General features: G+C 46.3%; 1 protein-coding gene across 2 annotated transcripts in view; it reads right to left on the bottom strand.

Annotated features, from left to right (window-relative positions):
* Positions 1 to 10,857, bottom strand: part of Abcf3 (ATP binding cassette subfamily F member 3) — a 12,298-nt gene extending 1,441 nt beyond the window's left edge. Inside the window, exons 1-18 of one of the 2 annotated variants that reach the window (XM_005368941.3) lie at positions 10,733 to 10,857; positions 10,363 to 10,510; positions 10,160 to 10,239; positions 9,130 to 9,176; positions 8,810 to 8,907; positions 8,589 to 8,711; positions 8,200 to 8,466; positions 7,529 to 7,609; positions 7,381 to 7,440; positions 7,226 to 7,282; positions 7,110 to 7,132; positions 6,942 to 6,997; positions 6,637 to 6,837; positions 6,468 to 6,544; positions 1,576 to 1,620; positions 1,366 to 1,498; positions 273 to 361; positions 56 to 147 (exon numbers count right to left, since the gene is read on the bottom strand). In XM_005368941.3, the coding sequence (XP_005368998.1) occupies positions 56 to 147; positions 273 to 361; positions 1,366 to 1,498; positions 1,576 to 1,620; positions 6,468 to 6,544; positions 6,637 to 6,837; positions 6,942 to 6,997; positions 7,110 to 7,132; positions 7,226 to 7,282; positions 7,381 to 7,440; positions 7,529 to 7,609; positions 8,200 to 8,466; positions 8,589 to 8,711; positions 8,810 to 8,907; positions 9,130 to 9,176; positions 10,160 to 10,239; positions 10,363 to 10,510; positions 10,733 to 10,811 (1,756 nt within the window). In that variant the 5' untranslated portion in view covers positions 10,812 to 10,857. Of the gene's footprint in view, positions 1 to 55; positions 148 to 272; positions 362 to 1,365; positions 1,499 to 1,575; positions 1,621 to 6,467; positions 6,545 to 6,636; positions 6,838 to 6,941; positions 6,998 to 7,109; positions 7,133 to 7,225; positions 7,283 to 7,380; positions 7,441 to 7,528; positions 7,635 to 8,199; positions 8,467 to 8,588; positions 8,712 to 8,809; positions 8,908 to 9,129; positions 9,177 to 10,159; positions 10,240 to 10,362; positions 10,511 to 10,732 lie in introns of those variants that run through there. The other variant, XM_026790164.1, reaches the window with a different exon arrangement.
* Between the last annotated feature and the right edge of the window lie 2,997 nt (positions 10,858 to 13,854).

Genomic DNA, 13,854 nt, shown 5'->3' with positions numbered 1-13,854 from the left:
ACCCTAACATACCAGGGAACTTTACGCTGTTGCTGCAAACCCTACCCTAACATACCAGGGAACTTTCGAGCTAGGAGTTCCACAGCGCTGACGTTCAGGTCTAGCTGTTCCACGTGGTGCTGGCTGAAATAGCCTATCTTCAGATTCCTGGAGGCAAAAAGAAAACAGAAGGCACCGCTGTGGAGTAGTACAGGTAGCTGAAGGTGTAGAGAATGTGTACAGTTCACAGCAGGGCAGGGTGGGGAGTATGTGTGTGTGGGGGGTGTCCTTACCTGTGGGCATGCCTGATACCTCGAACAGGAGTCAGGTCCCCCATGAGCAGCTTCAGCATAGTAGACTTCCCAGCCCCATTCTCTCCAACCTGAAAGAAGCATGAGCACGTTTAATGAGTACACATGTGTGGGGCACAGAAGGAAGGAAGGAAGAGGGGCTCTGGGTAGTCCCAGCCTTGCAACCAAAACCTCCGAGGAACTACCACCACATGCAAAGCCGCAAAGGGAACTGATACTTGAGTACTTGCAAGGGGCAAGAGTTACTTCTTCCAGTAACCAGAAGTGGTGTGTCCCCATGCATGGGTACATCTGGGTACAAATATGTGCATGTGGAGGCCCAAGGCCACGCAGGATGTCTTCCTCAAATTTTTCTGCAGCTCACAGTTGCACTAGCTGGCTAGCCACCCTGCTCTGGTGACTCCCAGTCTCTGACCCTTGCACACAGGGATTGAGCGCTGTCATGAGCACTCAACTGTAACATGAGTTCTGGGGACTTAATCCTGGCCCTCACTTTTGGCAGAAAGCACTTTCTACTTGCTGAGCTATTTCCCCAGCCTTTCTCTCCCTTCTGAGGAAAGAAGATTTCCTAAACCAAGCTATAGAACAGCATACTCTACTCTAAATCCTGACTTACGACCTACGGTCTTTTTTTTTTTTTTTTTTTTTTTAATTTTTATTTATTTATTATGTATACAATATTCTGTTTGTGTGTATGGCCAGAAGAGGGCACCAGACCCCATTACAGGTGGTTGTGAGCCACCATGTGGTTGCTGGGAATTGAACTCAGGACCTTTGGAAGAGCAGGCAATGCTCTTAACCTCTGAGCCATCTCTCCAGCCCACTACGGTCTTGCTTTAATGTCTCATGGCTGATATAACCAGACCAAGAGCAGTAAACTACTGTTCTATAATTTATAGAATGCTGCGAGCCAGATTTCTCATCTCTGAGGTGGCCTGTGTGACTCCAGAGGACAGCAGCAGTCTAAGTATAATTTTCAGGCCCTGGACTCTTCCTTCTAACGTCTCAGGATTGTCCAACCCACGCTTGCTAAGACAAACAACTCCCGGGACACAGAACAGAGGAGCAACCGTACCACGCAGATGCGAGACTCAAGGTCAGCAGAGACAGACAGGCGGCTGAAGATGACGTGTTTAGGGTCATAGTAGAAATCCACCTCATCTAGCTGCAGAATCGGCGGTGAGAACTTCTCGAAGCCATCAGGGAACCTGCAGGAGGTGCAAGTGTCAAGTGTGGAGACAGCCAGGAGGAGAGACTCCCCATCAGCTCCCCGCTTAGAACTCACTTCATCACCACCTCTGACTCCTTGTCCACCGGCTTTAGCTCAGGTCTGAGGAGAGATGGAAAAATGATTATTTAACAAGACGTGAAAGTGGAAAAGAGAACACTGGGGGTGGGATTAATGGAAAAAACCACAAGGAAACCTGACACACACACACACACACACTCACGCAGAAGTGCAATCATCCTAACACACACACATACTCACACACTCACGCAGACGTGCAATCATCCTAACACACACACACACACACTCACACGCAATTATCCTAACTGTAGGCATCGGTATAAAGGTCATGATGACTCAGGAGTAAAGAACTTCACTATGCAGAAACACGACAAGACTTAGGCTGGTTACAGCACAGAGAAAGCAAGACAACTGAGACGAAGCTTCTGTGCTGCTGGCTGGTCCTCGGCGCTGGGAGGTGGTAAGTAGGCTGCTGAGGGAGGACTGCTATCAACAGTCCTTAGTCATGGAACCATGTGCTACACTACTGACTGGCCAAGTAAGGTGTGCCCACTGGCAAGACTACTATGGGCTAACCAACTGCTTCTCGATAGGAATTGAGGCCTGCTTCACATGAGCACCTCACATCTGTGCTGTAAACCAGATCAAAACTGGGGGTCAGGGAGGTCACAAGCTCTAGTGTGGCAGCTACAGCTATTTGTTACATCACGACGTGCCCATCAGATTGCCTTCTAAATGAAGTCTATCCCCATAGGTTAGTCAGCTTCAGTCTGTAGCTGCAGAGACTCCCATCTGGTCAAGTGCCGAGGACAAGCAACTGGTGAGTGCTGAGCCATCCACGGGATATAACATTCTCTCAAGGGCCCAGGGAACATGTCGGCTAACAAAACCCATTCTCTATCATTAACACACTCTAATAAAAGCAGTAAAATTCAGCTTGGTGTTGAATGTGGTAACACACCCACAATATTACCATTTAGGGGCCTAGAGCCAACTTACATAAACATTCTGTGCCATGCAGAGAGACCTGACTCAACTAAATAACAAGAATTATCTAAACTTAAAAACAGAACTCAGTTCCTCTTACACAAGGAAATGCTTGGAGAAAACACTTGCCAGTCCTTCAATTAGCTAATGCTACAATGTATTCTTCTAGCTCACAATCTCTAAGAAAGAGAATCATCTTTTTTTGTAGCTTAAAAAACAAACAAACTTGGGGCTGGAGAGATGGCTCACTGGCTAAGCACACTGGCTGTTCTTTCAGAGGACCTGGGTTCAATTCCCAGGACCTAGCTCACAACTGTCTTTAACTCCAGTTCCAGCAGTCTGACACCCTCACACAGACATCCATGCAGGCAAAATACATGCAGGCACATTAAACAAAATTAAAATACATATATAAGCTAGGTACTTTTGATCTTAGTACTTGGAAGGCAGAAGCAGGCAGACCTCTCTGAGTTCAAGCCCCACATGTTCTACATTGCAAGTTCCAGGCTAGCTAAGACTACATAAAGGGTGTATGCAGCTTCAAACAAAAAGTAAAATAAAAATTAAAAACATATACATTAAAAATATATACATATAAAAATTTGAAAATATTTATTTTCTTATATGTATGGGTATTTTACATGCATGTAAGTTTGTATGCCAAATGTATGCAGTGCCCATGAGGTCAGAAGGTGTCAATTCTTTTGGAACTGGAATTACACACAGTTGTGAGCTGTCATGTGGGTGCTGAGAACCAAACCCATGTCCTCTGCAAGAGCAACATGCATGTCTTTTACTGCTGAGACATCTCTCCTTCTCTAAAAAAATATTAATGACATTTATTTGCCCACGGTGACACACACTTTTAACTGTAGCACTTGGGAGGCAGAGCAGATGGACCTCTGTGAGTTTGAGGCCAGCCAGGGCTCTATGGTGAGACCTTGCCTCAAAACAAAAAACAAACTCCAGAAAAAGTCTGGAGCTTATTCCCTCTTCTACTATGAGTCCTGGGGATAAAACTCGAACCATCATGTTTGCCGTGGGTACCTTCTCCTGGCTGAATGGTTCCCCAATAAAAAAACAAAAACAAAAACAAACAAACAAAAGAAAACCCCACCCCAAACCCCATCTTTCAACAGCTTTTAAAAAACTTAAATCTGTGTTCTTTCTTTATGTTGTACATGTGAGGAAAGGGCTCACCAGCTTGCCTGAGCTGGCTTTGAATTTAGAAGTCCTTGGCTTTGGCCTTCCCCAGTTCTGAGATTACAGCTCTATGCCTCCAGCCCCCAGTCTGTCTTGGTAGCTTTTACCCTTAAGATATAATAAATGTTTCCATGTCAGAGTTGTAAGCCTTATAAATTTACTCTCCCAGAATTTCTAGAACGACTCCTTCAAGATTAAACTCTCAATGACTAATTTTATTAGTCATGGAACTGCTTATCAAAACCACAGTGAAATGTTCCTTCCAAACTATTGGGGCGGCCAAGAAAGCAAGAGTTAAAAACAAGTGCTGGCAAAGATATAGGACAATGACAGCTCCTATACTGGAGGAGGTATATAAACTAATACCTCTGTTTTAGTACATAATCTGACGAGCCAAAAGTGGAAGTGATTCCAGCTTGTGGGAAGCAGATGTACCTGAAGTTTGAGGCTAGCCTGGGCTACAAAGTGAGAGACTGTCTCAAACCAAAAACAAAAAGAGTGGTCTGGACCTGCAACCACCCACAGATCCTTTCTGCATTGCATCCAACTATTCTACCCAACCAGACTTTCTAAGTACTTTTCCACGGTCTAGCCTCACCTCCTCACCAAGAAAACTTCTTTGCAATGGAGAGAGACCATTACAGAAAACTACAACCAATCAAAACCTAGTGTTGTAGAACCCAGTCCCAATACATCCACAAAACATGCAAGAGAACCTTTAGGAAGAAGGGAAAGACTAAGAGCCAGAGGAGCAGGGAGTTTGCTCTGAGACTGTTTCCTAGCAATGTCAGAAGCACACCCATAAAGTCTCAACAATATGACTACCCGAGCATGAGCTGAACGGGAATGACGTCAACAGACATGCCAAAGTGTGTGTGGGGTACAAGCCTAAACCCTACACAAAGAACTATAGGCAACCAAGGAACACTGACAGTATGGGGAACAATCTTCCTCAGGGAAGAGCACACCAACTGGTATCCAGTACCAAATGGTCAGCCCTGAAAACACAAGTAACATTATACAGATTGAACAAGTTATACTTAGGAATATATTCATGTACGTATGCACATGTAACAGCGATTCATGAAAAAAAAGAGGCTATGAACTGGAAAAAGAGCAAGGAGGCATATAAGGGAGGGTTTGGAGGGAGGAATGGGAAGGGAGAAATGATTTGATTATAATCTCCACAAAAGAAAGAAATTCATTAAAAAGATGCAAAAAAAAGAATTCTGATATGACTTGTAGTCGTTTTTTAGTGAGACTTGTAGTGTGTCCCATGTAAAATAAATGTATACAGTTACTGAATTAAAAAAATTGGTCTGGAAGGGCTCTAGGGATATAAAACAGTTGCTAAAATGCTTGCTTAGTGTGCACAGGTCTTAGTTCCAATTTCCAGCATGCACAAACTGTGTGTGGTGACATAAGTCCATAATCTCAGCACTTGGGAGATGGAGGTAGAAGGATGAGGAGTTCAAGGTCATCACTGGCTACAGAAGACTTTAAGGCCACTTGGCAGGCAGATCTCTGTGAGTTCCAGGACAGTCAGAGCTACAGAGAAACCCTGCCTCAAAAACAAACAAGTAAGAGTTTAAGACTAGTCTGAGCTACAAAACTGTCTCAAAACAAATAAACAAACCCAGTATGGCAGATCCTTTAAAAGTTAAGCAGTAAAAAAAAAAAAAAAAGTTAAGCAGTAGAGGTAAAATCTCGTGGCAAATGCTTTAGTTCTAGCACCTGGGAGGTAAAGACAGAAGGGATCCCTGTGAATTTGGGGCCAGCTTGGTCTACAAAGCAGGTTCTAGGCCAGCCGCCAGGGCTATACAGTGAAACCATTTTAACAACAGCAGCAGCAACAAAACCCCCTCAAAAGTTAAATTACTATGTAAAAAAAACAAATCTATTCTTAGACATGTACCTAAGCAAAAACAAATGTTTGCTTAGCAACTTGAACATAGGGGGTTGGAGGGATGGCTCAGTGGTTAAGGGCACCTACTGCTCTTGCAGAAGGCCCAGGTTTGGTTTTTAGCACCCACATAGTTGCTTAAAGTCATCTGTTAATTCCAATTCCAGGAGACTTGCCTCCAACTTCTGGTGCTTGACCAGGCGTACACACACACACACACACACACAGACTTTACATACATGTAGACAAAACAATCACACACATAAAAAAAAATCTTTAAAAAAAAAAATAAAAAAACTCGACTATAATCATGTCCACAGCAGGCCAGCTGTGGTGGCTTGCATCTGTAATCTCAGCACCCAGAAGACTGAGGCAGGAGAACTTTTGTAAACTGGCAGTCAGTCTTACAGACTCCCACACCCCTAGAAAGTTTACAGTTGCATTCATTATTCCTAAAAACAAAATGGGAATAACCTAATGTCCATCACCTGACGCAATAAACGAAATGTATTCGAGTCATGAAATGGAGCATCGTGCCACCACGAAAGGCGGTGAAGTGTTAACATTATGACATGGATGACCCTAGAAAACATGGCTCTTAGGGAAATCAGACACAGGTGAGGCTTAGTCTGCACTAGTCTTAAACTTCAGGACGGGGAGAAAGAAAGGCTAGACAAAGCAGATAGAGGCAGACAATAGTCTGAATTGTGGCTGCGAGATTAGAGTAGAGGCTGCTGCTGGCTGGGGGAGGCCTGGAATGGAAAGGCAAGGTCAGCTTCCAAACTGAGGGGAGGAAATGAAGGAGTTGGTGTCTGGAAGAGGACTCTGTACTCACAGCTTCTCCAGCATCTTGAGTTTACTCTGCACTTGAGACGCTCTGTTGGCATTGTACCGAAAACGGTCTATGAAGACCTACAAGAAATGGGCACTCATCAGGCTCCCTCACTGCCACCGACTGATGCCATGGGATGGGACTCAGTCCTGCCTCCCCCGCCCCTGCACACCTGGATGTGCTGGCGGTACTGCTGCTGGGCCTCATACTCGCGCTGCTGATTGAGGAGCCGCTCCTGCTTGCTCTTGATAAAGGTTTCAAAGTCCCCCCGGTAGCCGTCTAGTCGTTGGCTGTGCAGGTGGATGATGTCCGTGGCAATGGCGTTCAGGAAGTTGCGGTCATGAGAGACAACTAGGATTGTGGAGGGCCACGACTGAGGAGCAACAGGACGGGAGGCTGTTTGGAAGGGTAGCCGGCCCCCAGTGCCTTGGAGGCAAACTTTATCCAAACCTACCGTAAAGCCGTAGTTAGACTCACCTGCAGGTAATTCTCCAACCACAGGATGGCCCTTACATCCAGCATGTTTGTGGGTTCTGGAGAGGAAATAAGAAACACATACTTGGGAATGAAGGGCTGGAGAACTAGAAAAAAGAACGTTATCATCCTTGTCTAGTTCCAAAGTCAGAGCAACTCATTCAGACTCACCGTCTAACAGCAGGAGATCTGGCCTAGGAAAAAGAATACAAGGCATGAGGTTTTATGGCAGGAGACTCACCAGCTTGTAGTGTTCAGTCTCACATTCTCAGGCTCAGGAGACTCACCTGGCAAACAGAGCCCGGGCTAAGGCCAATCTCATCCTCCAGCCACCTGAGAACTCCCTAATGACAACAGACTCACATTAGGGGTGGGTGTTCATCAGGACAAGCAGGGCCAGAGCCAGCAGCATTCAAAGCCAAGAATGGCCAAATTTACCCACCTGGTAGGCTGTTGTTGCATTTTAGGGGTGAAACCAAGTCCTGCGAGAATGACCGACGCTCTGGAATGAAAACGAGAAGAGTGCAATTGACACAGTTCAAATCCCATTTGAGCAACTAAACAGGAAAGCAAGTGGGAATTTTAAATACCTGGCAGGTGCCTTATCGGCCTCAATCTCCTCCAGTTTGGAATAGACTTCTGCCAACTGTGCGGCTTCTGAGCCCTCTGCCCTGGGAAGGAAAAAGACCCAAACAGCTTGTATAAAGACAGTCTAAGAGGTAGTCGTGCACCCTCTAAGTTGGAAGGCAGGCCACCGGGAGAGAGGGCTTTACAGTTCCATAAGCCAAACTCCAAGCTCTGTTGCTCACTTGGGAGGCCCCATGAATTATGGAGACATTCTGTAAAAGATAGCGTCTTAGTGTCCAGGTTTCTATTGCTGTGGTAAAAGCAACTTGGAGGGGCAATTTTATCTTATAACTCTCAGGGAAAGTCAGGGAAGGAACTCAAGGTAGAAGGTGAAAAGTAGAGCCATCCATGGTGGAACACAGCTTTACGGGCCTGTTTCTCCTGGCTTGCTCAGTCTGCTTTCTTATTCACCCCAGGCCCACCAGCCCAGGGGTGGCACCACCCACAACTGAACTGGGTCCTCCCAGAATCATCAGTTAAGAAAATGCACCACAGGCTTCACCACAGGCCAATCTGGTGAGGGCATTTTCCACTGGAAGTGCCTCTTCCCTAGTAACTCTAGCTTGGGTCAAGTTAACACCAATCAACCAGGACAGACAGCTATTGCTTGTACCCTCTAGCCTGAAGCCTTCACCTGCCAGCAGCAATCTTGACACTGAGCTCCCGTTCCTGCCGTAGCAGGTCTTCCCGTACGGTGTCACTTTCCAGAACACTCTGCAGGGCAGGGGTGTCATCTCCAGCAACTTCCTGTTCCACATGCAGCAGGGAAATATGGGCTGGAACCCTCAGGCTCCGAGTGGCCAGCATCTTTAGCAATGTCGTCTTCCCCAGACCATTGCGTCCTACCAGCCCATAGCGTCGGCCCCATGCCAGGTTCACGTCTGCTCCAGTCAGCAGTACCCTGGAGGGGTAGCAGAAAAGAAGTGAAGAGTGATTCAGGAGCAGGTGCAAAGAAAAGTTACCACTCCACAGTTCCAAATACTTCTCTAATGATAAAGATCACTCCCCTGGTCATTCCCTCACCTATCCCCAAAGGACACATCGAAGTTCTCAATTCGCACATCATAGGACTTGTTCTTGCCAGACGATTCCATCCGACTCTCTTTTCTGCTGCCTGCCTGGCTAGCGGATGCCTCCTCCAAGACACTTACAAAAGGAGAAATGGACAGGTTTAAGGGCTCCTGACAGTCCTTGAATACCAGAACCCGTCCTGCTCCCTTCTGAGTACTTCTTCCTAAACTCACAGAGGGCTGCTGGTCTTCAGAGTTTCCTTCTCTGAGCGCTTTTCCTGCTTTGCCTTCAGTCGAGCTTCAGCCTTCTCCAGTTTCTTCGCATTCACTGTCTGAGTGAATCCCAAACACAGGCAGCTCATACTAGGGTACAGGTTTGAAAGGGAACTCCAGGGACCACTTCAAACAAACCCCTACAGCTTACCCATGATGATAAAGCACCAAAGACTCGCAGGAAGACACATCAGAACCCCCCCCCCCCAATAAATCCACTATTTAGACAGTCAACTCTCACGCCCAACATAGACACAGCCCTTCCCCTTTCTGCTCCTCACCGAGGACTGTTCCCTCTTTAGCAGTCCTGGAAGTTTGGTGTCACAGTCTGTAAGTGATAAGAAAGGCAGTCACCTTCTTCAGGGAAGGGAAATGAAGACTTTGAGTAACAAGAACCAAGAACAGTTTTTAAGAAAGATTATACCAGACAGTAGTGGCGCACATCTTTAGTCCAGCACCCGGGTGGCAGACAGACAGATCTCTATGAGTTTGAGACCAGCCTGGTCTACAAAGTGAGTACCAGGACAGGCTCCAAAGTTACAGTGAAATCTTGTCTCAAAAAAAAAAAAAAAAAAAAACCCAAAAAAACAAAAACAAAGCTACCCTTTCCTGTTTCTAGTTGGGCAATGGTAGTGCATGCCTTTAATCCCAGCACTGGGGAGACTGATGGAGGCGGATCTCCGTAAATTCAAGGCCAGTCTGGTCTACAAGAGCTAGTTCCAGGACAGGCTCCAAAGCTACAGAGAAACCCTGTAATCAAAACCAAAAACCAAAAACAACAACAAAACAAACAAGCCAGTATTATGACACTGGAATAAATGATTATTCGCCTTGAAATAAAGAAGAAAAAGATCTCATATTTAAAGACAGAGGCTGATGTACTCTTACAAGACCATGCTGTTGGTTAAAGTACAAAATTGGCAAAACAAAGTATGTTTAGCTCAAGGCTCTATGCCTCCTACTATAGGCAATAGCTTGGAGAACCTTCCAACCCTTCATCACAGTTTCTTTTTTTTTTTTTTCTTGTATGTTTGTTTTTGTTTTTATTTTTCGAGGCAGGGTTTCTGTGTTACCCTGGCTGTCTAGGAACTTGCTCTGTAGTCCAGATTGGTCTCGAACTCATGCCTGCCTCTGTCTCTGTAATGCTCGGAGCATCACTGCCCGGGTCATCACATGCTCTTAGGTTCACAAAATACCACAAGCTCCTTCAAGCCGTGTAGTAGAAGAGATGGACGGAGTCCCGAGATGAAGGGAGCAGGTGGATAGGGGTGGAGGCATAAGGCAGTTAGTTCAATCTCCCCTCCATCTCACCGTAGTTTTCCATTATCTTTGACAATTGGATGGGGGCGTCCAGTAGCACCTGGCTGTTTCCCTGGTTCTGTGGCTCAGCCCTGCGTGGGTAGGGATAAAAAGCAGTCAGTTCGGAGAAAAGATTTACAGCCTTCAGACCTTCCCCCACGTTTGTACTCCATTCGCCTCCCCCTGCCCATCAACTCCTTTCCCTTGGCACCTACAGGCGTAGAGTGTTGTACATGCGCTGACAGACAGCCCTGATGCCCGCGTCATCCTTGCTGTCCCCAGACACTTCTTGCAATAGTTCGCCGACAGCTTCCACCAGATCGTCCACAGACTCGAAGTCCGCGCTGCCGCTGTGCAAGACGCCTGGGCCGGGTACCGCACGACAAGAAAGACATCGGGTGTCTTTATATGCGAGCAGTCTCAGTGTCTGATCAGCCAACTCCGGGCTCCAGACCCCACCGGCCCTCAAGATAAGAGGTCACACAGAGGAGAGACTAGACAGCAGTCTGCTGCACTGTCCACCCTCAGTCTTCCCTCACGACCTCCACTTCAGCCTCCCCCGGCAGTTAATTCCGTTTCGCTCACCGGTCACGTAGTCGAAGACCTGCCCGTCAATTTCTGGGAACTCGCTCCGCAGGATGTCGGCACAAGTCGCCATATTCATTCCGGATCCCGTCTGCGCAGTCGTGATGAGACCTAGGCCTAGGACCGCCTCCTTCCCTCCCCCTCTCCCCGAAATCGCACCCCCCCTTCCTTCCAAGGCGCAAGCGCAATAATGACGTAAGAAAGCAGAAGCCTGCGTGGAGCCCAGGGGCCGTGGCTAACTGGACTGCACGCAAGCGCCGAGCTGTCCCCAGGCACAGCGGCCTCTGCGCCTGCGCAATTCCTGCTTCACTAATATTTTCGTCACCTGTGCGGTTTTCACTGCCTTCTGGAAAGCAGAGATGGAGTTGAGGGGTGTGGCGGAGTCGCCTGACGTTTATCAGCGCGAGCCCAGTGGGTGCTGGGAGGGGAGCCTCGCCTAGAGACAGGCAGCCTTAGAAGTGAACTGCTTTGCTAGCTTGGAGCCTTCCCTGCAGGCGCGTGCCGCTGCACGCCCACCCAGGCCTTTAGGCCTCGGCGTTCTGCTGACTCACGGCAGCTCAGTGCAGTCTATCGGTTTCGTTTCGTCCAGTTAGTTGGCCAGCTTGGTGATGCCCACCCAGCCTTCCACCCTCCGCTGCCTGCTCTGTGCTCAGTTCCTTCACACTCCATAGGTGTTCAACCAGGTCACTGAGAATTAGACTATTCTGTTCTTCCACCACTCCAAGGCACCACCACCCACCGCCCGAAAACCCGATCAACAAGAAGCCCTTTATACATTGTTTATTCTGGATCTACAGACAAAGCAGATTTTCTTACATCCTGAATCTGGGAATGTGTAAAAGTACCACCCATTGATTTGCTCAGGTAGATTTTGTTTCTAGATAACACTATGAAAATTCTTCCTAATACGCTCAAATTACACCCGTATTCTTTTTCTGAGACAGTCTTTCCAGATAATCCAAGCTAACCTTGTCTGTCACTCAAGTACTGGAATTAAAAGCATATGCCACCACACTGGACTGCCCACTCATCCATCTTAAACATTACTGCAATGGGGAGCCAGTCTTGGTGTTTAAAGTTTAAAAAGCCTATAGCAGCATGCCTGAGGATATAGCTTAGTTGGTAGAGTGCTTGTTTAGCATGCCTGAAGCTCTGTGTTTGGTCCCCAGTACTTCATAAAACTGGACGTGGCAGCCTACGTTTGTAACCCTAACATTCAAGAATTCAAGGTTGCTGGGTAGTGGTGGTGCACACCTTTAATCCCTGCATTTAGGAGGCAGCAACTCGGATCTCTCTGAGTTCAAGACCAGCCTAATCTACAGAGGGAGTGCCAAGACAGCCAGGACTGACTACACAGAGAAACATTGTCACAGAAGGAAAAAAGAAAGAAAGAAAAAAGGTCACCCACAACCACAAAACCAGCATTGAGCCTCTAAATCTAATCTAATAACCATTTTACCATAAATACAGATTAGGGGTTGGAGAAATGATTCAATAAAGTGCTATCTATGCAAGCATTAAGGACCTGAATTTGATCCAAGTAAAAAGTCATCTGTAAGGAATAAGTGATTATGGTCTATTTCCAGTATAAGTTATACTTAGTGCTCATCAATGAGTCACATGTAAGCACGAGGTACGATGTCCCTGCTTTCCCTAGAGGCTACCTGGGAGGTTTACCTTAGGACTGAGAAGTTGGTGAACTATATAACTGAGCCCATCTATCAGGGAAGTGGGGAGGGATCTTCAGCACAAGTTGGGTGGGGACAATGCTAGAAAGATAATGGAAAGGACTGTAACTCTCTGGAATATCAGCCTATGAGAGGAAAAAAAAGAGGGCAGGATTTTTGTTCAATGCCAAATCAGAGGGTCAGCCAGCCATGTTTGCCTCTTCTCTAGGCTGATGACAGATTCTGCAAGGTGAAAAAATAAAGTGCTTTGCTTTAAGTCTCTAGTACCCTTATTATGAAGTGAGGGCCACTGTTTTTCACACAAAGTAATCACCCTGGGCAGGCAAAGACAAGACAATTGCTGGAGCTTACTAGCTTATCAGCTGAGCCAAATCAGAGTTCCAGGGTTGGTGAGATATTCTGACAATTAAGTTGGAAGGCAATTGAGCACGCTCAACCCTGACCTCTGGCCTCCACGTGTGCACACACACAGACACCACACTAAAACCCAGAGGCTGGGAGAGATGGCTCAGAAGTGAAGAGCACTTGCTTTTTCAAAGGATTGGGTTTGTTTCCTAGAACCCACACGACTGCTCACAACTCTCTGTAACCAATCTCAGAGGATCCAATGCCTTCTTCTGGTATTGGAGAGTATTGCATGCATGTGGAGCAGGCAAAATACTCATTAACATGAATAACCAAACATAATTAGGGGCTAGAGAAATGGCTCAGGAGTTAAGAGCACACACTGCTCTTATAGAGGACCTAAGTTTAGTTCTTAGCTTCCACATCCAGAAACTTATAAACTGCCTACAACTCCAGCTGCAGGGGATCTGATACCAGAACTGGATCCCAATGCAATTGTAGAAAATTTTATAGGATACCTCAGTTGTTACACACTAGAGTTGGCCATGAGTTGATTACTGTTGAAGCTGGGTGACAAGTTGTGGTTTGTTATTATTATATTAATTTCTGCTTATGCTTGAAATTTAGTCTGTCTGTCTATCTATCTATCTATCTATCTATCTATCTATCTATCTATCTATCTATCTATCTATCTATCTATCTATCTATATCCCATTTAAAAAAGCTGAAATCTGGCAAACCTACTCTTTCTCGGTCCTAACACAGGACAGTCCTGTTGGGAACTCTGGAGGGATGAAGATTTTCATCAGAGAAGTTTGACAAAATGCATAGGGAAAATAAATCTTTCCTCTGGTGGTTCATACAGCAAGACTGGAACCTATCTTAAAAGAGAAATGGATGAAGTTCAGACATTAGCTTCTCAGGATAGTTGCAAGAACAAACACAAATCTTCCTTGATATGTGCTAATTAGAAAAACTGCACATCTACAGCACTGCACTTGGGAGGTGGAGGCAGAGGCTCTGAATTTAGTCAGCTGGGCTTGCACAATGAAATCCACCTCAAAGCAAAGCCTGGAGTGGAGGCACATG

The sequence above is a fragment of the Microtus ochrogaster genome, unplaced genomic scaffold, assembly GCF_000317375.1.
Source record: "Microtus ochrogaster isolate Prairie Vole_2 unplaced genomic scaffold, MicOch1.0 UNK43, whole genome shotgun sequence".
In the NCBI taxonomy this organism is placed as follows: Eukaryota; Metazoa; Chordata; class Mammalia; order Rodentia; family Cricetidae; genus Microtus; species Microtus ochrogaster.
This window is presented reverse-complemented; position numbering and strand designations above follow the sequence as displayed.